This window comes from Cherax quadricarinatus, chromosome 52, assembly GCF_038502225.1.
Source record: "Cherax quadricarinatus isolate ZL_2023a chromosome 52, ASM3850222v1, whole genome shotgun sequence".
In the NCBI taxonomy this organism is placed as follows: Eukaryota; Metazoa; Arthropoda; class Malacostraca; order Decapoda; family Parastacidae; genus Cherax; species Cherax quadricarinatus.
In genome coordinates, this window is record NC_091343.1 from 26,274,891 (window position 1) to 26,298,919 (window position 24,029).

Sequence of the window (24,029 nt, forward strand, 5' to 3'; positions counted from 1 at the left end):
ATTACATTTGCCATTTTCCACTTATCAGGCACTATGCCAGTTTGTAGTGATATGTTAAAAAGATTAGCCAAATGTATGCTAAGTTCCTCTTTACATTCCTTTAACACCCTTGCAAACAGTTCATCAGGGCCTGGGGATTTGTTAGGTTTTAGTTTCTCTATTTGTCAGAGGACATTGTCACTAGTTACTGCACTCGTGCATAGTTTATTATCGTCCTGTTCTACATAATCTATTTCAGGAATATCGCTAGTATTTTCCTGGGTGAAAACTGAGAGGAAGTAGGTATTGAGAATTTCACACATATCCCTATCTGACCAGAGTTACTCTTAAGTGGGCCAATCTTGTCCCTAATCTAACTTCTGTAGGGTTAGTCTTTGAATCCCTTGTGACCTTAGCCTCATAGTCCCTTTTTGCTTTTCCTATTCCTTTCTTCATTTCTCTCTTTAATTGAATATATTGATTTCTAAACTTCCCATCCCCTCTTTTGATACGCCTATATATGCCTCTCTTTTGACCAATGAGATGTTTTAATTTATTGTTCATCCATTAGAGATAATTTTTGTTAGATCTAATTTCCCTACTCGGAACAAAAGTTGTCTGGGCAGCTAGAACTATGCTCTGAAAAACGTCATATTGGCAACCAAGATCACCTATCTGCCGTATAGTCAGGACATCCCAATTTAGCCCACCCAGGTAATTTGTGAATGACACGATGGAAGCGATAGACTAATGACGTGAAGTTAATGAGTAGAACTCAATCGGAGGAGGATCAGGCATTACTAAAAAGGGATCTGCACAGGCTGCAGGCTTGTTCCAGTAACTGGTTGCTGGAGTTCAACCCCAACAAGTGCAAAGTCATGAAGATCAGGGAAGGGTAAAGAAGAATACAGAGTTCAGTCTAGGGGGCCAAAGACTACAAACCTCGCTCAAGGAAAAGAATTTTGGGGTGACCACATCTATTGAGGCGCACATCAACTAAATAACTGTTGCAGTACATGGGTAACTAGCAAACCCAAGTGTAGCATTCCAACATCTCAGAAAGGAATCGTTTAGGACTTTGTACACAGTGAAGGTCAGGCTCATATTGGAGTATGCAGCACCAGTTTGGAACCCACACCTGGGCAAATACGTAAGGAAATTAGAGAAAGTACAAAGGATTGCAACGAGACTACTCCCGGAGATGAATGCATGTCCTACGAGGATATGCTAAGGGAAATAGACCTGATGACACTGGAGGACAGGAGGAATAGAGTTAGGGGAACATGATTACGTGTAAAATACTGAGAGGAATCGACAACGTGGACAAAGACTGGATGTTCCAGAGATGGGACAAGGCAACAAGGGGTCACAGTTGGACGTTAAAGACAATTGTGTTGCAGTGGTCTGAACAAAAGGTTTGAGCAGAGGTTATCAAAGATTTGCTACGTTGTACCATGAATTAAGGAAAGATAATAGACTTCACCTTACGAAAGAAGAAAAAAATATGGGATAGTAATTATGGACAAGGTAGATTATAAGGGAAAAATAAACGTAATATTAGGAGACAAAACTCAGGCGCCTCTTAATGAGTAGGGGAAGCACAGACTGAAGCAAGAGAACGCTTTTGAAGAAAACGTGTTGGCGAGGCTAGGAAGGGTACTTAATGGCCGCACAACCAAGCATCATCAACACTCTGGTAGTGTGAGCACAAACTCCGTACTACCTCCTCTTCAGTTAAAAGCACTGAACTCTGTTAGCCATATCTGCACGGCCTATATTTTAAATAATAATAACGTTAATGACGGTCCTCCATTATGGAGAGACACTTTGTAAATCTACAGCAGCTGTGTCATATCTACACTGGAAGGTTTTTCACAACCGAAACAGGCAACCGAAAGTGTGAAATAACACACAAGTGCAGAATTAAAATATTTTAACTAGGAACCTTTCGCCATGAATGGTTTCTTCAGTCCTGAAGAAGTCATTGATGGGGACAAGTGTCCTCAACTTGATACCCTTATATTGCACATGTGTCTTATTGCACATTTGTTGGTATTTTATACAATATCTTAACCAGGAAAAGGAAGAGTTCAGGTATCCTTAACAATGTTTGACGTTGATACCAATAGTAAATGTAGTGAAACCATATTTAGCTAATGTTAAAATATTAAAAAAAATCATCAGGAATAAGAAAGCAATATAAAACCAAATGCTTCCAGATTTATCTATACTTTTAACGTACAGAGAAAAAAAGCACAGAAAAAGGAAATTATCTGATTTGCAGAAAACTCTAACATAGCAAGATATCTGCACCTCACCTGAGAGGTTTCTGGATAGTTACAAGGTCAAGGATGTGCAGCGGGTCTTCGTGGTGACGTTCCAGAGACAGTAATATGTCAAAGAGACGCCGAGGCTGGATCTGGAAACAAATGTCCAGGAGAGTTTAAATTTCACATACACACATATATAATAATCTGCCTAATAAACAAGAAATATTTCATGTTCAGAAGATGTATAGAAAGCAAAGATAAATAGATAACTACATTTTGTAATTATTATTATGATATAGTAATGATAATACTACTAAGAATATTATTATATAATTATTACTATTATTGTTAGTAGTAGTAGTAATAGTGGTAGTAGTGGCAACAGTAGTAGAATAACATTAGAAGTAGTCGTATTAGTAGTAGTAATGGTTGGTGGTGCTGATGTTAGCACTATGGTGGTGGTGGTGGTAGTAGTAGTAGTAATAATAATAATAGTAGAAATGGTAGTAGTTGTTGTAGTTGTACTTTTAGTATTTAAAATAGAAGAGGTAACCGAAGTAGTAGAGGTATTATTATCAGTAGTAGTAATAGTAATGGTAGAAGCAGTAGTAGCAGCAGTAATTAGTTATTTATGTTGTTGTTGTAGTCATAATATTAGAAATAGTAGTGGAAGTAGCAGCAGTAGTGACAGTAGCTGTAGTTGTAGTAGAAGCAGCAGTTATAGTAGTTGTAGAAATAGTACAAGTCATAATAGTAAAAGTAGTAGTAGTCGTAGTAGTAATATTGCTGGTGATAATAGTAGTAGTACTTATAGTATTATAAAGACTGTTAATAGTAATGAAGCTTTTATAAATAAATGAAACGTTTAAGTAGATCACATTACATAAGAGTGCAGCATTATGCTGTCTACTGTAAGACCATAATCATAACATTTCTTTGAAAGCCAATGAAAATACAACATTGAAAATACAACATTGAAAATACAACATTGAAAATACAACATTGAAAGTACAACATTGAAAATACAACATTGAAAATACAACATTGAAAATACAACATTGAAAATGCAACTCTGAAAATGCAGCATTGTCAATGATATAATTGCTACTCTAATACGGAACATCTTATTACTACTCCAGCGTTACGAGTTATTACAGGGTTGTAGCAGTAGTAGCAGTAGAAGTAGTAGTAGTAGCAGTAGTAGTAGTAGTAGTAGTAGTAGTAGCAGTAGTAGTACTAGTAGTAGTAGTAATAGTAGTAGTAGTAGTAGCAGTAGTAGAAGTAGTAGTAATAGTAGTAGTAGTAGTAGTAAAAGTTTTAGTACTAGTTGCATCGGCAGCAGAAGCAATAATAGTTGCAGCGGTATTAGCACTAGTTATAGTAGTAGTGATAGTGGCAGTTGTGGTAATAGTAATAGTAGAAGTTTTATATTCATTAACAATAATAAGTAGTGATAATATTAGTAGTAGCGATAGTAGTGGTTGAGACAGAGGTAGTAAAAGCATTAAAGTAGTGGTAGTACGGGTAGTTGTAGTAGCAGTAGTGGTTATAGTAGTAGTAGTGGTGGCAGTAGTAGTAGTAGCAGTACTAGTGGTTGTAGTTGTAGTAGTAGTGGTGGTTGTGGAAGTAGTAGTGGCAGTAGTAGTGGTAGTCTTTATACTACTGCAGATGCAGTAGTATAAAGACAAAATATGACAAAACCGTCTTGGTTAGTTAGGGACGTAATTTGATTAACTCTTTAAGTTGGGAACATTTATGCATGAAGACATCAGTTGAACCTTACACAAGGAAACGAACCTTATTGGCATCTCCGTAAATAGCAGTCTCATCCATGTCTAGGATGGAAGCAACAGAACCCAGCATCTGCAGGATGAAGGGTTTACGGTGGAGGATATATAGCTGCTTAACAATGAACTCGATCACAGTCACCACCATCTTGTTGCTCTGGTAGTTGCTGTATATTCTTAAAATTGTTGGCATGATGTGTAGATACCTGGGATAAGGAAAAGCGGCCATCAGGACTCCGAGGTATACCACTAGTAAACAAATATCTATAAACAAATTTAGGTATTTAATTTTAGCATCCATGGACTGAAACAATATTCATATTCGAAGAATACATTACGGATTTTTTTTCTTCAGTATCTGGAAATATTTAAGTCTTTTATAATTATTTACGGTATGCACAGATTATTATAATAATAAAAGCGCTAAACCCGTATAGGTCATACTGCACAATATTGTATGAGTGAATGAGATTAAAATACATTAGACTTATATAAAATTTGGTGAATATATAAAGAAAAGGGACGTCAGCACAGGATTGCATTATGAGTAATTGTTACAACTTTTACATAAGTCTCGTATGAAGTATGATGATCCTGCAAAATGCAATACCCCCTCCCCCTCCCCCTCCTTGAGAATGCAGGTACTATACAGTCCGCCTCCAGGACTCAAGTCCGGCTAACTAGTTTCTTTGAAACCCTTCATAAACGATATCCTGTTCGCACTCAAGCGGCACATCAGATCATAGAAACTACTCAATCCAATGCAACACACTCACACAAAGTTATTGGTGGCCACATCCCCTCCCGTCAACCATTCAACGGTATGATTTACATAACTTAGTCATCCTACAATATATTATTCACTCGTATTTAAATATCTAAACTACTTTACCTTCCCTTTCCTCAGCCATCTGAGTAACAACACTCTTCATAACTCTACATCTAATACCCAATCTCCGATTTCTCTGCATACTATTCACACAACACATTGCCTTCAAACACGACGTCTCCGCTGCCTCCGATCTTCTTGCTGCAACATTTAAAACCCCAGACTCATATCTATACAATAGTTTTCTTACCGCTATGCTCTGGTACATTTACTTTTTGCTTCTATGGATAAATTTCTTTGTCACCACGGATGCTTCGGTGAACCTCTCTTTCTTTTTCCTTCGTCAGTTCTATGGTTCGCCTCATCTTATATACTCCCTCCAATCCGATATTCAGTCTCTCACTGCCTCCATCTTTTGTTACTCTTATCCTGCTCTTTCCTACATTCACTTTTAATTTCCTTCTATTACATATCATACGAAATTACTCCACCAAACTTTGCAACATCTCGAAATTTTAACTGTGACAACTGCAACACTGTGATTAATTAATTATCATTTAATTTTACATGTCACCCCAACATCTAAGTATTCACTTCATTTACAGCTCGATATATAAATATGTTTAAACAACAATGGTAACATAGATCCCTCTTTAATGCCTACTTTTACTGGAAAATAGTCCCCCTCTCCTGTATATCCTAGCCAAAGCCTCATTATTTCCATCAAAGTTCCTTATTGCTATCAGTAGCTTGCTATCCCGTCATATACTTTTCCTAAACGCACTAATGCTCCCCAGATTTCCTTACCTTTATCTTAGTATTAGTTACAATTTTCAGTATAAAAACTTGGTCTACACATCCCATACCTTTCCTTTATCCTGTTAGTTTCTCTGTAATCGTACGTTTTGTCTTTCTCTAAATTCTGTCAATACACCTAGTAAAGTGTATGGCAGAATTATTCCTTATTTCCTTATACAAAGGAGCTATATATGCTCTCTGACAATCCTTAGGTGCTCCATCCTCTTCCATAAAGTTCTGAACCATTACAAAGCTATTGTGGATTTTTTTATATAATTTTCCTAACTGTGAAGTATATAAATGTAATTAGAAGTGATGAGTGTAAAACTGTGACACTAAGCTGACCTTCTAAAAAATTCGAAGAAAGGGGGCACCAACGTCGCATAGTAATACACAGGGTAAGACGCCATATTTGAGTAATCTGAGAACACCCTTGTTACAATTGCGAAAGGAAATCTGGCGTTATCGAGGCCAGTTTTGGGAATATTGGCCTCGATCCACAGATCGATCCACATTAGCATCCCCCACAGAAGAATTTGTCTAAATTTTGGGTGTAACCACTATAACAGAGTAGTATGAATGAAAAAATGGAGGACACTGGGTCTTCTTTGCTGTATATCTTAGATAAGTAACTCTTACCCGTAAATTCTAGTAGTTTGCGTTGGCCTCCGTAATTTCTAGGTTAGAGTAGCGTTAGTGTGTGTTTCACCACTAATATTGGTGGCGAGTGCTAATATTAAAATTTTTCTTTTTAGATAATTTGTATAATCTTTCTTCACCATACGCAGGTATAATGTTAATAATATAAGTAATGGACTCAACATCTTATTCTTTCAGGTCGCAAAATAATATACACAGTCAGCTATGTTATAATTTACCAGAGTTACTGGTATTATTTTATTTATCTTTAATATTCCGAGTCCCGACTTTACCTGTGAGTTATCCTAGGTAACTGTATTTGTGTATACCTAAACTTACATATTTACTTAGTTGTACCTCCCTTAAATTGTGTGGATTAAATATTTCAGGAATGTACCTGTTAATATCACTCCCATAATTTCCCACAGCTATATTCCCCAATGTATCGCTGTAGACTAAAGCATTTCACCCCTCCATGTAAGCTGTGTACATTTAATAACACATACTTGAAAATCTCTCCCAACAAGATCATCACTAGTAATTCCTTCCTTAAATCACTTGCAAAGGCAACTGCTCAGTAAGAAATTTCTCTTTTATCTCTTAATTCTAATATATCACAAATTAAATCCACTGATGGATCTAAGCAGGAATCTACTGGCCGAACTGCATCTGCGCTTCTTGCCACCTTCCTAGTTAAGAACGATATGAACTATGTTAAGTTAAGCATAAGAATTAACAGCAGGGAGTCTACACTGCAAACTGAATTGTTTGCCATCCTGATAGCACTAAAGTTAACTTATGACACTGAGCTTGACTCAATGATTATTTCTGATTCTGTCATCACTGAAGGCTCTTGACTCACATAATGACTAATAACATACTCATTGGAGAAGCCAGATATAGATACTAAAAATTCCGAGAAAAGGGAATTAAATTACAATTTTTATGGATCACGTTACACATTGCATTACTACTTCACGATAAAAATTGATAAGTTAGCCCCCCCCCCCAAAAAAAAGGACCATGAATGAAAATGCAGTATATAACTTCGGTAAGTCTGTGACTTGCAAACGGGCTTTTTTTATGGATTATGTGTAACTTCTGTTGGAACTGGGCCCATACATCTTGTGCAGATATTCAGGAATCATCTACAAGAGATATTAAACCAGGGAAGTGTTTTTGGTATGGCCAAATGAGAACCAACTGTGGAAAAAATCACATTGGTAATAAAAGACGGAAACATCAAAATGGCCTTCATAGAAAACATGACAGCATTTTATAACAGATGGGAAAATAAAATAACTGAGCCAGATGGTGCTATTGCCCCTGTTGAAGATGCTAAGCTGGTAGTTAGTAACTGTAAGAATACAGAATTGAACGTTGGTGGTTCGGAGGGAGACAGAAGCTCTAGTGCAGAAACAGGTGTAGACAAGGACATACAAAACCCAATGTTACAAACTAGCAATAAGGGGATGCCCCAAGGAATAGTGAAGATAGAATACCAAAAAAAAAAGCTGGTGAAAGCACAATTGTTAGTACAAGTGTGTGTGTTTAAAGAGACAGAAAAACACGCTGAAAACCAAGTCAAGCAAAAATCAGACCTATGCAAATTCTATGCATTAGGTATATGCAGGCATGGAATATCTGGAAAACACAGATGGGACGTGCATCTTTCACCACCCCAGAAAATGCTGTTCCATTATGAAAACAGTAAAATGCAGAAAGAGAAAATGCAGGAAAAGAAGATGTAAATAGAAACAGAAAGGCGCTCCCTTTACAGGCGAAGGCAAAGAATAAAAAGAGAGACTAGAAGAGGTCAATATATCTGTATTGCGAAGCGAGGCACTGGTCAGAGAAGCAGCAAATATTGAACTAAAGCTAAAGGAATCTCACAGGAGTCAAGAAAAGTGGGAAGAACTAAAAGCCATAAATGAAATTGAAAGAAACCCAAAATATTTCTTTTCTTATGCCAAATCAAAGTCGGGAACAACATCCAGTATTGGGCCCATACATAGACGAGATGGGTCCTACACAAATGACAGAAAGGAAATGAGTGAGCTACTCAAGTCCCAGTATGACTCGGTTTTTAGTGAGCTGTTAACCAGACTGAGAATCGAAAACAGAATTTGGTAGACTCAAACCTATCTGATATTATCCTGATGCGAAATGACTTTGAAATGGATATTATCCTATCTGATATTATCCTGATGCGAAATGACTCATGGAACTCCGGGTTCATCAAGAATTGCAAGAAGCACCAATCATGTGCTTTTAACATCCTATGGAGAGGGAACATGGACACAGAGGTCTTCTCACAGCTGCTAAAATCAACAGGAGGCAGTAAAGCAGCAGCAAAGAACTACAGACCGATAATGCTTTCATCCCATATCATAAAAATCTTTGAAAAGGTTCTAAGAAGCAAGATCGCCACCTATCCAGATACCCATCAGTGTTTAATGAGATTATTTGGTGTAGCTGGTAGCGGGTGTGTGAATAATAAACGTCTTCGGAGGCTTCTTACTTTATTTGCAAAGTCGTGGTGGGTACACAGGCTTGTGTGTTGTGCCCATGGCCCAGGAGGGCCATCCCACGAGAGGGAGAAAGCTAGTAGGCCTTGTGTTTTCCTGCTAGGCCGCTGTGAGAGTGAAAGAGTGTGGGGCCAGCTTCCCACAGACCTGGACAGGCCCAGAGGGTAGCACTTGAGTGGCGCGAAATTTGAACTAAGCTGGCAGACAGCATAAGCTGTCTGTGCAGACAGTACAGGCTGTCTACATTTGCTCGGCCACCTAGATGCGACAATGCTGGTGCTAAAAAAATGTCGGTTTCTCTCTCGTAGGAACAGGGCACAGAACACAAAATAAAAACATATATACATATGGACATGGAAAAAAAAAACTTCCTACAGGGAGGGAAGAAAAAAACATGTGGGGTGTGCTAAACATGATGGTCAAAGGCAGTGAACGTCGAAGGGCATCACTGCACTCCTTCCTGCATCTGGACAGATACTTCATCACAGGAAACATCGCTGCAGCTCAGCTGTGACGTAACAGGGTATGGTCTCCTCTGGAACGGTGAAGCAGTCATCGTAGGAGTCACTGCAGGTTTTCACTAAACCTGGGACGACGACATGCTGGTGCCCTCGAGTGAGGCGTCGACAAAACTCGGAAACTGGGCAGGACTTCTGGCAAGAGACTCAGGAGGGCACTGTCGCTGGGCTGTCACTGCTGGCCAGCATGGAGCAGCGAGTTGTGGAGCAAGTCGTGGCAGAGACGACTGGGCAAAACATCTGGGAGTCGTAACATCATACACCAGACTGCAGTAAGCGAGCTAACAGTCAAAGTGACATCATCTTCGTGCAGGCTGCTCACTGAAGGATGACACGACGCTGACACAGCGTCTGCCGACAGGGCTAACTGTGGCTTGACGAGTGTCATTCTCTCAGTAGTTGGAGTTATAGAAGAGGTTAGTCTAAGCATCCCCAGACTTGTTTCTCTACATATAACTGCACTCTGAAGGTCTGGAGGTGAAGTGAAACAAATCTCGATGGGAATCGTAGCAGGTACGATTCTGCAGAAAGCTTTACACACACCCGCGGTACATGCGGTACAACATTGCTTAAACTAGCAAAAAATGCTTTTCTGTGCACAAAATTAACACTAAGCCATACACTAACATGTGAGAACACTGAGAGGAATTATTTAACACACGACATATATCTTCTCTCAGTCTTCTCGACAATACTGAAATAATTACTAGAAACACTCGATGTGACATGTGTGATGTCAGGCGTGATGTCACGAGGTGGCGTCAGCAGCACTGTGATGTCAGCAGACATCTCGAGGTGACGTCAGGCAGACATCGTCACGTCATGAAGTCAGGCAGCATCGTCGGTGATGTCAATGTGATGCGGGCAGCAGACCACAGCATGTGGCCTGGGACATCTGGCTTGGTAACCCAAGTGGCTTGTAGATCCACGTGACATCGCCCACACCCCACGTGGCATTAGAATCCACGTGGTGTTGGGGTCTATGTGGCATACTGATCCACATGGCTTGCTGATCCACATGGCTTGCTGATCCACATGGCTTGCTGATCTACATGGCATGCTGATCCACGTGGCTTGCTGATCTATGTGGCATGCCGATCTGTGTGGCTTGCTGATCCACGTGGTTTGCTGATCTACGTGGCATGCTGATCCGCGTGGCTTCGGGCACTCGGGTACACAGCTCTGGCAATAAATTCACATGGAAAACAGCAGAAAACACAGCAGAGGGAGTGAGTAGTGGTGAGTGTATGGAAGTGTGGTGGCAAGGAGCTTGGGTGAGTGTATGACGAGGGAGCATCAGGCCACTTCCTCCTCTCCCACCCACAAACACAGGGAGACACACTGGACGCAGAAATCACAACAAAACTCACCTCTGGCTTGCTGAAACAGCTGTGCTGAGCTGAACAACAACAGCAACATACAAGTGACGCTGAACTCGTGACTTGAGAAACAGCGTGGGACGCTGTATCGTGGGGTCACTGGGACGCCACTTACAATTCTCGAAGAAATTCGGCAAATTTCAGCTAGATCCTGCTTGTACCTGTGTCTGGATGTTCAAACGTGCAGACACGACATCAGGATAACTCGTTGAGAGACAAATGCTTCTTGTATAGGGTGATAAAGTGAAGATGACTTCATCCCTTCCTCTCTCTGGGCAAACATAGCCACTGTGACCACCGCTTCCCACCAATTGTGATGGATTATTTCGTGCGGGTGCGTGAATGATAAACATCTTCCCGAGCTTCTTTACTTTATTTGCAAAAGTCGTGGTGGGTACACAGGCTTGTGTGTTGTGCCCATAGCCCAGGAGGGCCATCCCCATGAGAGAAGAGAGCTAGTAGTAGGCCTTGTGTCTTCCTGCTAGGCCACTGTGTGAGTGAGAGAGTGTGGGCAGAGGGCAGCACTTGAGTGGTGCAAAATATGAACTAAGCTGGCAGACAGCATAAGCTGTCTGTGCAGACAGTACAGGCTCTCTACATCAGTTACAAAACCCACGGCAACATGGGTTTAGAGCAGATCGCTCCTGTCTATCTCAACTACTGGACCACTATAATAAGGTCCTGGATGCTCTAGAAGATGTACAAAATGCAGATGTAGTATTCACAGACTCTGCAAAAGCCTATGGCAAGAGTGGCAATGGTGTAATAGCCCACAAAACGCGTGGTAAAAGAATAACAGGAAAAGTTGGTAGATGGATCTATAATTTCCTAACAAATAGAACACAAAGAGTAGTAGTAAGCAGAATAAAGTCTGAGGTGGCTACGGTGAAAAGCTCTGTTCTACAAAGCACAGTACTCGCTCCCATCCTGTTCCTCATCCTTATATCTGACATAGACAGGGAGGTAAGCCACAGTACCGTGTCTTCTTTTGCAGATGGCACTCGAATGTGCATGACAGTGTCCTCCATTGAAGACACTGCAAGACTCTGGCGAACATCAACTAAATCTTTAAATGGGCCGCAGAAAACAATGTGAAGTTCAATGATGAGAAATTTCAATTACTCCAGTATGGAAAACGTAAGGAAATCAAAACTGTATCGGAATATAAAACAAATTCCAACTACACAACAGAGCGACAAACTAATGTAAAACACCTGGGAGTGATAATGTCAGAGAATCTGACCTTCAAAGACCACACCAAGTATAACCTGTTTGTTTGGTGTTCTGGAAACGGGGAGCAAATGATACGTCTTCGGAGGCTTCTTACTTTATTAAGTCGTGGTGGGTACACAGGCTTGTATGTTGTGCCCATGGCCCGGGAGGGCCATGCCCACGAGGGAGAGAGAGTAGGCCTTCTTGACTGAGTGAAGGGTGTCGCCAGAGTGAGAGCGTGGCAACGGTAGGCAGGCTGGCGTGCCCACCAAGAGTCCTGGCTACAGAGGGCAGCATCTTAGTGCCACGAAATATGAACTAAGCTGGTAGACAGCATAGGCTGTCTGTGCAGACAGTACAGGCTGTCTACATACGACAGAGTAGGCCTTCTTGACTGAGTGAAGGGTGTCGCCAGAGTGAGAGCGTGGCAAGGGCAGGCAGGCTGGCGTGCCCACCGAGAGTCCTGGCTACAGAGAGCAGCATCTTAGTGCTGCGAAATATGAACTAAGCTGGCAGACAGCATAGGCTGTCTGTGCAGACAGTACAGGCTGTCTACATACACTTGGCCACCTACCGCACGTCGTCCCGATGCAACAGTACTGGTGGTAAAAGAAACTCGGTCTCTCTCTCGTAGGAACAGGGCACAGAACACAAAATAAAAACATATATATACATATGGACATGGAAAAAAAACCTTCCTACAGGGAGGGAAGAAAAAAGCATATGGGGTGTGCTAAACATAGTGGTCATAGGCAGCGAGCATCGATGGACATCACTGCACGCCTTCCTGTGTCTGGACAGATACTGCAACACAGGAGACACCGCTGAGGCTGAGCTGTGACGTAACAGGGTACGGTCTCCTCTGGAACGGTGAAGCAGTCATTGTAGGAGCCGCTGCAAGTTTTCACTCAACCTGGGGCACGACATGCTGGTGCCCTCGAGTGAGGCGCCGACAAAACTCGGCAACTGGGCAGGACTTCTTGCAAGTGACTAAGGAGGACACTTCTTAACTGGTACTGTCGCTGGGCTGTCACTGCCAGTGAGCGTGGAGCGAGTTGTGGAGCGAGTCGTGGCAGAGACGACTGGGCGAAACATCTGGAAGCCGTAACATCATACACCAGACTGGAGTGAGCGAGCTAGCAGTCAAAGTGACATCTTCGTGCAGGCTGCTCACTGAAGTTTGTGACACAAGGCTGACACAGCGTCTGCCGACAGGGCTAACTGCGGCTTGACGAGCGTCATTCTCTCGGCAGTTGGAGTTATAGCAGAGGTTAGTCTAAGCGTCCCCAGACTTGTTTCTCTACATATAACTGCACTTTGAAGGTCTGGAGGCTAAGTGAAACAAATCTCGATGGGAATCGTAGCAGGTACAATTCTGCAGAACATCATGAGCGACGAACATAAAGCTTTCTGTACAAGAGGGTTCGGGCTCAGGGGCTGACTTGATATCAGCTGTCAAACATGCTGGTCACACCGGGTGACTTAGCACAGTGGTGCTACTCAGGTCTGGCTCAGACCTCACTGGACACACGGAAACTACACACACCTGTGGTACATGCGGTACACTAACATGTGAGAACACTGACCGAGAGGAATTAATTAACACACGACATATATCTTCTGTCAATCTTCTCGACAATACTGAAATAATTACTAGAAACACTCGATGTGACATCATGTGATGTCGCGAGGTGATGTCAGCAGCACTGTGATGTTAGCAGACATTTCGAGGTGATGTCAGGCAGACATCATGACGTCATGAAGTCGGGCAGCATCGTCGGTGACGTCAATGTGATGTGGGCAGCAGACCACAGCATGTGGCCTGGGACATCTGGTAACTCACGTGGCTTGTAGATCCTCATGACATCGCCCACACCCACGTGGTGTCGTGATCTACATGGCATGCTGATCCACGTAGCTTCGAGTGGCCTCGGGCAATCGGATACACAGCTCTGGCAAAGAATTCACACGAAAAACAGCAGAAAACACAGCAGAGGTAGTGAGCAGTGGTGAGTGGTGTGTGGTAGGCTGGTAAGGTGTGAGAGTACAGCAGGGCGAGGTAAGGAAGGGTCACTTCCTCCTCTCCCACAAACACGTGGAGAAACTCACACTGGATGCAGAAATCACCACAAAACTCACCTCTGGCTTGCTGAAACAGCTGTGCTGAGCTGAGCAACAATAGCAACATACAAGTGACACTGAACACGTGACTTGAGAAACAGAGTGGGACGCTGTAGCGTGGGGTCACTGGGACGCCACTTACAATTCTCGAAGAAATTCGGCAAATTTCGGCTAGATCCTGCTTGTACCTGTGTCTGGATGCTCAAACGTGCAGACACGACATTAGAATAACTCGTTGAGAGACGGATGCTTCTTGAATAGGGTGATAAAGTGAAGATGACTTCATCCCTTCCTTCCTCTCTCCGGGCAAACACAACTGCTGCAACCACCGCTTCCCACCATTTATAACCAGTTTGTTTGGTGTTCTGAAAGCGGGTGTAGACGTCTTTGGAGGCTTCTTACTTTATTGTTAAGTCGTGGTGGGTACACAGGCTTGTGTGTTGTGCCCATGGCCCGGGAGGGCCATGCCCACGAGGGAGAGAGAGTAGGCCTTCTTGACTGAGTGAAGGGTGTCGCCAGAGTGAGAGCATGGCAAGGGCAGGCAGGCTGGCGTGCCCACCGAGAGTCCTGGCTACAGAGGGCAGCATCTTAGTGCTGCGAAATATGAACTAAGCTAGCAGACAGCATAGGCTGTCTGTGCAGACAGTACAGGCTGTCTACACAAGGTTTCAGTCGCATCTGCTAGAAAAATGAAAGGATGGATAATGAGAACCTTCCAAAATAGGGATTCCAAGCCCATAATGACAGTCTTCAGTCGCTTGTTCTATCTGTTGGAATATTGCTGCACACTAACAGCACCTTTCAAGGGAGGTGAAATTTCTGACCTAGAAAATGTACAGAGAACCTTCACAGCACACATAACTGCGATAAAACTCCTCAATTACTGGGAATGCTTAAAGTTCCTCAACCTGTACTCCCTAGAACGCAGGCGGGAGAGACACATGGTTATATACTCTTGGAAAATCGTAGAGGGATTAGTACCAAACTTGCACACGAAAATCACTCCCTATGAAAGCAAAAGACTCGGCAGACGATGCAACATCCTTCCAATGAAGAGCAGGGGTGCCACTAGCACCATAAGAGAAAACATAGTAAGTGTCAGTGACCCAAGGCTGTTCAACTGCCTCCCAACATACATAAAAGGGATTATCAATAGACCCCTGGCTGTCTTCAAGAAGGCGCTGGACAGACACCTAAAGTCAATACCTGGCAAGCCGGGCTGTGGTTCGTACGTTGGGTTGCATGCGGCCAACCGTAACAACCTGGTTGATCAGGCCCTGATCCATCATGAGGCCGCGGGGGCGTTGACCCTTGAAACCCTCTCCAGGTATACTCCAGGAATAATATTAAGAGAAAAGAAAATAATGATACTGAATGTCATAGGAATGCAGCTAGAAGCCTGGACAGATATATCACTCACTATAAAATAATCATAGATAAGTACGTTAATGGAACAACTTGAAATATAACTGATGGTATAGTGTCCTTTGTTGCAAGTACTTCTGGCAGTTCGGCAGAAAAACAGATGATCACACTAAATGTACATCTGTATGGCCGGCTCTGTGGTGACTTCCTTGAACACTGTGTGCTTGATTGTACACTTTCTGACGAATATAGATATATAGTATAATAAACAATGTGTACTCAGGGTATCATATTAATGAAAACAAGATACCAATCATATTAAGCACATTTCCTAATTTTTCCTGCAACACATAAGTTAACTGAAGATATAAATCCTATTTACCCTTTTGAGGCTTAGTTCCTAGACGTTCCATGAATCAATATGCTGTTACGCTAGCGTTCACAGGATGGATATGGGGTGCACAATAAACTAGCCACTTTGAAGTTAAAATCTAGAAATCTGAATCTCAGTTGCTTTTGCTCCCTTTCATTATACCAACTGCCTCATGCACTTCCCCAACATTCTGATAGAGCTCTTCTTCACTTGTCCAAGATATTATACTTCCTTGTCCAATACATTAAATCACTGGCATCCATTCTTCATCAAATTTAACATCAAAACATTCCCTTTATGTCCACCTCCCAGTCTTTCATCCTTTGCTTTTAACTGCCAAATCCATTTTCAGATTTTTTTTATCGAACACCAAAACGTCAACCTTATTCTCACTGGCTCTTTGTATTTCTTTACCAATTTTTATCTTCACTTTTACACTGAATATGTTCCACCTTATATTTAGCAAGTTTTCATTTTACAAAATCTCTCATATGCTATCTTTTTCTCGCTTACCGCCCTCTTTTATCACGTCATTTCCTCAATCTCTCCTACTTCGTGCACTCATCCCTCTATACCCATGAGCTTCTGCACACTCTTACACAACATTCTTAAATCTACTTCAAACGTCTTCAACCTTCTCTTCATTGCCAGTTTTCTCTAGCTCACCTTTCTTCTAATAGTTTCTTAGATTATTTCCCTAATTATCTCCTTTATTTTATTAACTTTCACTTCACTCTTACCAGCTGATAATATTTATCTTGTAGCACATTTACCTCTCACTTTCTCTATAGACACCACTAAATAATAATTATCTGATATATTTGTCGGTCCTCTAAAAACATGCATATCTAGAAATCCACCCATCAACCTTTCATTTACTGACACAGAGCTTATATCATATCTCTTATACTTATTTATCCACTTTTTCTAAAAATATTTTTATATTTTACCAAACCTGTTCCTAAACATAGTTCAATTAAAGGTCTTCTTCTCATTTACCCCTGACACATCAAACTCATATACTATGTAATTTAGCAGTTAGGTCGCCCTCGGCGACCTAACTTTCTAAACCGTTTCCTCTTTTTCCTCTGTACATCTTTCCACTTAAGGGCGTATAAAAACTAACTATAACTCACTTCTTACATCCTACAGTTATTCTAATCCACATAATTCTTGAAAATAAATACCTATAACCCTTATTCTCCTTCTGTAGTTGTTCATTTAATTTCACCTCTATTTCTCGATTACCTATAGTTATTTCAGGTACACTATGTTACCCCAGTCACTTCCCTCATCTTGCTTAGAGCTTGGAGCTTCAGCTTTGTTATTCAATTCTTATTTTTTTCTTATTCTCATACATTTGACACCCATGTATTTGTAAACAGCCGAGCTTCAAAATTTTCTTCCGTTTCCTTGAAGTAATTTATAAAGGAGAAGTAGGTTACTAGTCTCTTACCCTTGGTGTTTTAGTCCCATTTATAATAAGCATTACTTAGAGAAGAAACATTCTACTCTATTTTATCATGAAGATGTAAGGAACAACTATAGGGATAAGAACTACTTAGAACTTAGAAAGGTTTTAAAATCGGACGAGGGAGAATACAAACTTTGACCTCTTTTATTTATATGGTTATTTTCATTAAACTGTTTTAGGTTACTCAACTAATTTTTTCCTTTCTCTAATATTATTAAAGTATTTAAAGTAAAATTAAATAATGATGACAAACCCGTTTGTAGAGAAGAGGTTTTTAAAGTGATAAGCAGCGTTGATGTAGGAAGCCATACAAAGTCTTAGCATTGAGGAGTCCTCACAGTGGAGAAGGAAGGCGCCATTGATCACATTGAGAAAGAGATGAAGGTCAGTGGTGTAGGTGAGGTTGCCAGCCATGCCTTCAAACATTCTAGTAACCAGCTGCACCCACATGTACTTGTGCAGCTGATCAAGTCCTCGTACCTCCTAAACACAAAAAAAATATAAATTAATTTGCAACTATAATATTTTGAGAGGAGTATTGAGGCTCGATCCTGAATATGTTAATGTTAAAACAAACACTGTCTGTCTCTACTCAACATTTTAAATGAATATTCATTCATATGACCTATGAGCTTATTTCAAATAAAGAAAACAGCATTATACACACCAACATAACTGATTGCAACAGTAAACTCAAAATTAATCATCACAAATATCTAAAAAAAAAAAAAATAAATAAATAACTGGTGTAGATTCCATTAATAATTTCGGTCTACTACATAACCTCCGTGAAAATCATTAATCAGAACAATTGCTTGCAGTAGTTCACTAAATATACCAGAATCACTGAGATGAATGTTTTCTTTTCTAACCACATTATAAATGAAGTATAATCACTGAGACACCTGACCAGTATAATGAGTAACAGTTTCATGTTGTGTCACTCATAATGTTAGATGTATGAGTGGTGCCACTCAACATAGATGTATGTTGTGTCATTCAACATAGATGTATATTGTGTCACTCAACATAGATGTATGTTGTGTCATTCAACATAGATGTATGTTGTGTCACTCAACATAGATGTATGTTGTGTCACTCAACATAGATGTATGTTGTGTCACTCAACATAGATGTATGTTGTGTCACTCAACATAGATGTATGTTGTGTCACTCAACATAGATGTTGTGTCACTCAACATAGATGTGTGTTGTGTCACTCAACATAGATGTGTGTTGTGTCACTCAACATAGATGTATGTTGTGTCACTCAACATAGATGTTGTGTCACTCAACATAGATGTACGTTGTGTCACTCAACATGAATGTTGTGTCACTCAACATAGATGTATGTTGTGTCATTCAACATAGATGTATGTTGTGTGTCACTCAACATAAATGTTGTGTCACTCAACATAGATGTTGTGTCACTCAACATAGATGTGTGTTTTGTCACTCAACATAGATGTATGTTGTGTCACTCAACATAGATGTATGTTGTGTCACTCAACATAGATGTTGTGTCACTCAACATAGAAGTATGTTGTGTCACTCAACATAGATGTATGTTGCGTCACTCAACATAGATGTATGTTGTGTCACTCAACATAGATGTATGTTGTGTCACTCAACATAGATGTATGTTGTGTCACTCAACATAGATGTATGTTGTGTCACTCAACATAGATGTATGTTGTGTCACTCAACATAGATGTATGTTGTGTCACTCAACATAGATGTTGTGTCACTCAACATAGATGTATGTTGTGTCACTCAACATAGATGTATGTTGTGTCACTCAACATAGATGTATGTTGTGTCACTCAACATAGATGTATGTTGTGTCACTCAACATAGATGTATGGTTATTTGTAGGAAAGCAAAGAAATATGGCGCAGGATAAATTATGGGAAGAGTGATAATATGAGTTTTGGGAATAACAGTCATAGGCAGAATGAGGTATGATTATTGATGAATATTGTTAAGCCAGTGTCGGCAGGTGGTGCAACATTTCTGCAATTAAAAGCAATCCAATGGACAAGCAGTCTAAAAAAAGTCATAATGGGCTTGGCATCCCTAGTTTTGAAGATTCTCATTGTCCAGCATGCCATTTTTCTAGTAGATGCAGTAGATACATTGTTGTGATCTTTGAAAATGAGATCCTCTGACATTATCACTCCCAGGTTCTTCACATTAGTTTCTCGCTCTATTGTGTGGTTGGAATTCGTTTTATGCTCTGTTATAGTTTTAATTTCACCAAGTTTTCCATATCGGAGTAATTGAATTGGACAGTGACAGGGACAGTCGCGCGCGGTTGTGCTCCGTCAAAAATTGCGTGTCTTGATAGTAGCAGAGGGAACAGAATGCGGGAAATAAGCGTGTGCAACCATAAAGTGCATATACTCCTTTGAACAAACAAAAAAGGAATATCAGTGAACACTAAATAGGAAAATATGGATTATAGTGTCACATGGAGAGTGCCGGTGGAGGAACGGTTACCGTGGGAAATAGACCTGACCAGCACTAGTGAATTATTGCCGGATGTCGACACAAGTGGAAATAAACAAATATTGATCTATCTATAAGTAATATAGTGAGTGACAAGGATATATATGTGCAGTGACATAGTGAACTAAATTGTAGATAAGAGTAATCTTAATTATCCCCCAGTATAGCGTACAATATGTAGTGTAGATTGGGGAATATCTTACAAGTGACTGGCACTAGCGAACTATTTCCAGAGGTCCAGTGAAGTGTTAATAACGGATGAGTAATTACTATAGTCATAAGAGACAAAACGAGTGGTGGTAGCATTGAGGTGCAGAGAATCACAGCATACATAAATTGAGCATACAACCGTTACCCCGTAGGGGAAAGTTAGCGTAGGCCTAGCTGCTGTGTAAATAATAAAACAATGATCCCAGTTTAGCGCAGTGAAAAGTGCATTTTGAAAGAATACAGTGTATATCCTTGAGATAAACAGTGTACAGCACTACATAAAAGGAATTTAAATAATAATAATAATAATAATAATAATAATAATAATAATAATAATAATAATAATAATAATAATAATAATAAAAATAATAGTGAAGTGTGGCAGTGTGGGTAAGTCCTGCCCGGCTCACACCCACCCTACACCCACCACCCACCCTACACCACCACCCACATACTGCAAACTTGGTTCGTATAAATACATCTTGCATATTACTGACACCAGCAAGAGAAAGGTAAAGTGGAAATCAGTTTTCTTCCATGGCATACAGAGTGTAGTAGGATACAGACAGGATGTCAGCACAGCATATCTGTGGGACATGTAAAAAAATCCTTGGAAGGAAATCCAGAATCACATGCAATCTATACTCTTCCAAACACCATATTTCTTATACTAAACTAAATACAGCCTCAAAAAATGACCTGGAACTAGCAAGGTGCTTCTGGTTGTGCAATAAAGATGTAGAACTTTGGGCAGGTATCAGAAAGGTACTAAGGAGAGTAATAAATGATAAAAATAATCAAGAAAACAAGGATGACCTCTTGGATAGTCTACCAAAAATATATAAAACATAGGAGCAAGAGATAGTGTATAAAAAAATGCAGAATGTCCATACCACAACAGATGACTCGAAACTATCTAGTCATCCACATAGTGCTAAGCCAGACCCATCCCCCAGTCATAGCACTAATACCTACAGTGCTGGTGCTGGCCCAGGCTCAGCCCCCAGCCCCATTGCTGACTCAGACCTAGCCCCAGCCTTACTGCCAGCCCAAACTCTACTAGGGACCCTACCATAACCACCACTAAAATCGTAAATATACAACCATCATTGCACAAGACCGTTACCCACAGTACAGATGTTGGAGAGGAGTCTCCTCCTCCTTCTTCTGCTGGGGAAAGTAGATGGAATCCAGGACGGGGTGGCCCTGGCTTGGATACTGAGGATTATAGTGCAGTCCCAGAACCTGCAGAAATTGACAACACACCTCCCAACAATTCTCAACCAAATGTGAATTTGTGCAAATATTATGCTTGGGGCATCTGTAAGCATGGAATATCAGGAACAAAAATGGCACATGCAACTTTGAGTATCCCCAAAAATGAAGCGACCTCCTGTCTTAAGGAGTGTGTCGTTCTTCTTCCTGTACTTTCTTTCACCCAAAAATGTGTCACTCCTCGGTCCTCCAGAAGCAGTGTTACAACATTGACTGCCCTGCATACCATCTAAAAGGGACCAGGAGGCACAGACCCCACAAGACAAACAATAGCAGCTACGACAACCCAACTCCAGGTGATTTTTTAGTAGCAGGAAACGGAAAAAGAAAATGGACGGAAATAACAAAAATAGTCCACCACCTTGGAGCCTTGTTGGACTGGAGGTGCAGCCAGTGGCCACCCATGGCCCTCCAGAATTACAACTACTGATGCCAATAACAAAATCCCCCCAGCAAACACAGAATACAACCTCGTTCATATTTGCTAATATACAGGGCCTTAAGCCATCCACCAACAACAAAATACCTTTTATCAGTGGACTTCTAGAGGAGTCTAATGCAGTGTTTGCAGCCTTCACAGAGACTCACACAAAAGATCACTTTGACAGTGAAATATGGATAAGTGGTTACAACCTTTTTAGATGCGACAGAAAGAACAGGCAACAAGGGGGGGGGTGGCCTGTATGTCAAAGAGTCCCTCATCTGCACGGAGTTCCTGAACACCACAAATGAGGTAGTTGAAGTTCTATCAATAAAGATCGAGAACCAAAACCTGGTCATTGTGGTTGTATATAAGCCACCAGATGCAACCTCACAACAGTTAGAGGAACAGCTACTGAAAATTGATTACTGTTTGGAAAACCTTCCAGCTCCATCTTCAAACATCTTACTGCTTGGTGATTTCAACCTAAGGTATACAAAATGGAAGAATGTAGCAAATAATGTTATAGCTGAAACAATCCCCGGAGGTAGTGCAGATGAAAGGTCACACACACATGAGCTACTAAGTCTCTGCGAAAAACACACCTTAAGCCACCAGATAGTGGAGCCAACAAGACTAGAAAACACACTTGACCTTATCTTCACAAATAATGAGGACCTGATAAGAGACATAAGAATATCAAAAACAACAAATTCCGATCACAACCTAATCGAAATCCAGACATACATGCATAGGGGTCCTGATCAGCAGAATGCATGTACCGGTGAAGGTGTCTTCACAAAATACAACTTCAACAACAAGAACATCAACTGGGACCAGGTAAACCATGTCCTAAACGAAACATGTTGGGAAGATGTCTTAAATGACATGGATCCAAACCAGTGCCTTGAAAGGATCAACTTCCTGGCAGCCGAAGCATGTTCTAGGCATATTCCCCTAAGAAAGAAGAAGAGCATGAGTAAACTGGAGAGAGAAAGACGCTCCCTCTACAGAAGACGACGAAGAGTCACTGAGCTCCTCAGGAGTGCTAGAATATCTGATACACGAAAGGAGGCGCTGACCAGGGAAGTGGAAACTATCAAACTTAAGTTAAATGACTCTTACAGGAACCAGGAGAGGCAGGAGGAGCTTAAAGCTATTAGTGAAATTGAAAGAAATTCAAAATATTTCTTTTCATATGCCAAAAACAAGGCAAATACCACATCTAGTATCGGGCCCTTACTCAGACAGGATGGGACTTACACAGATGACAACAAGGAAATGAGTGAAATATTGAAATCCCAGTACGACTCTGTGTTTAGTGAACCACTAATCGGTCTGAGGATAGACGACCCAAATGATTTCTTCATGAATGAGCCTCAAAACTCCATAAATGTATGCCAGATTTCCGACATTACCCTAACTCCGATAGATTTCGAAAAAGCCATTGACAACATGCCTATGCACTCAGCCCCGGGCCCAGACTCGTGGAACTCTGTTTTCATTAAGAACTGCAAGAAACCCCTCTCGCGTGCCCTAAGTACACTATGGAGGAGGAGCTTGGATATGGGTGAAATTCCACAGTCTCTTAAAACAACGGATATAGCCCCACTCCATAAAGGTGGCAGCAAAGCATTAGCTAAGAACTATAGACCAATAGCTCTGACGTCCCACATCATAAAAATCTTTGAAAGAGTGCTAAGAAGCAGGATTGCAAATCACATGGATTCCCAAAATCTGCACAATCCAGGGCAACATGGGTTCAGGGCAGGTCGCTCCTGCCTCTCACAACTACTGGATCACTATGATATGGCCTTGGATGCACTGGAAGAAAATCAGAATGCAGATGTGATATACACAGACTTTGTAAAAGCATTTGACAAATGCGATCATGGTGTAATAGCCCATTAAATACGTGCTAAAGGAATAACTGGAAAAGTGGGGAGATGGATCTTCAACTTCCTAACAAATCGAACACAAAGAGTAGTGGTCAACAGGGTTAAATCGGAGGCTGCCATAGTGAAGAGCTCTGTTCCACAATGCACAGTACTCGCCTCCATCTTATTCCTTATCCTCATATCAGACATAGACAGAGATATACATCACAGCACCGTATCATCCTTTGCGGATGATACTAGGATCTGCATGAGGCTGTCATCTGCTGAGGACGCGGTTAACCTCCAGGAAGATATAGACAGTTTTCCAGTGGGCAACGGTAAACATGATGTTCAATGAGGACAAATTCCAACTACTCCGTTATGGAAAACTGGAGGAGATAATAACTAGAACAGAGTATACTACAGACTCTGGCCATACAATAGAGCGGAAAAATAATGTAAGGGA

The 24,029-nt window shown here is 41.0% G+C and overlaps 1 protein-coding gene across 1 annotated transcript in view; it reads right to left on the minus strand.

Annotated features, from left to right (window-relative positions):
• The window catches only part of LOC128696898 (protein unc-80 homolog), a 1,079,316-nt gene that overhangs the window by 133,125 nt on the left and 922,162 nt on the right, over positions 1-24,029 (minus strand). The window contains exons 55-57 of the mRNA XM_070095999.1: positions 17,526-17,755; positions 4,047-4,242; positions 2,298-2,398 (exon numbers count right to left, since the gene is read on the minus strand). Of these exons, the coding sequence (XP_069952100.1) occupies positions 2,298-2,398; positions 4,047-4,242; positions 17,526-17,755 (527 nt within the window). The remainder of the gene's footprint in view (positions 1-2,297; positions 2,399-4,046; positions 4,243-17,525; positions 17,756-24,029) is intronic.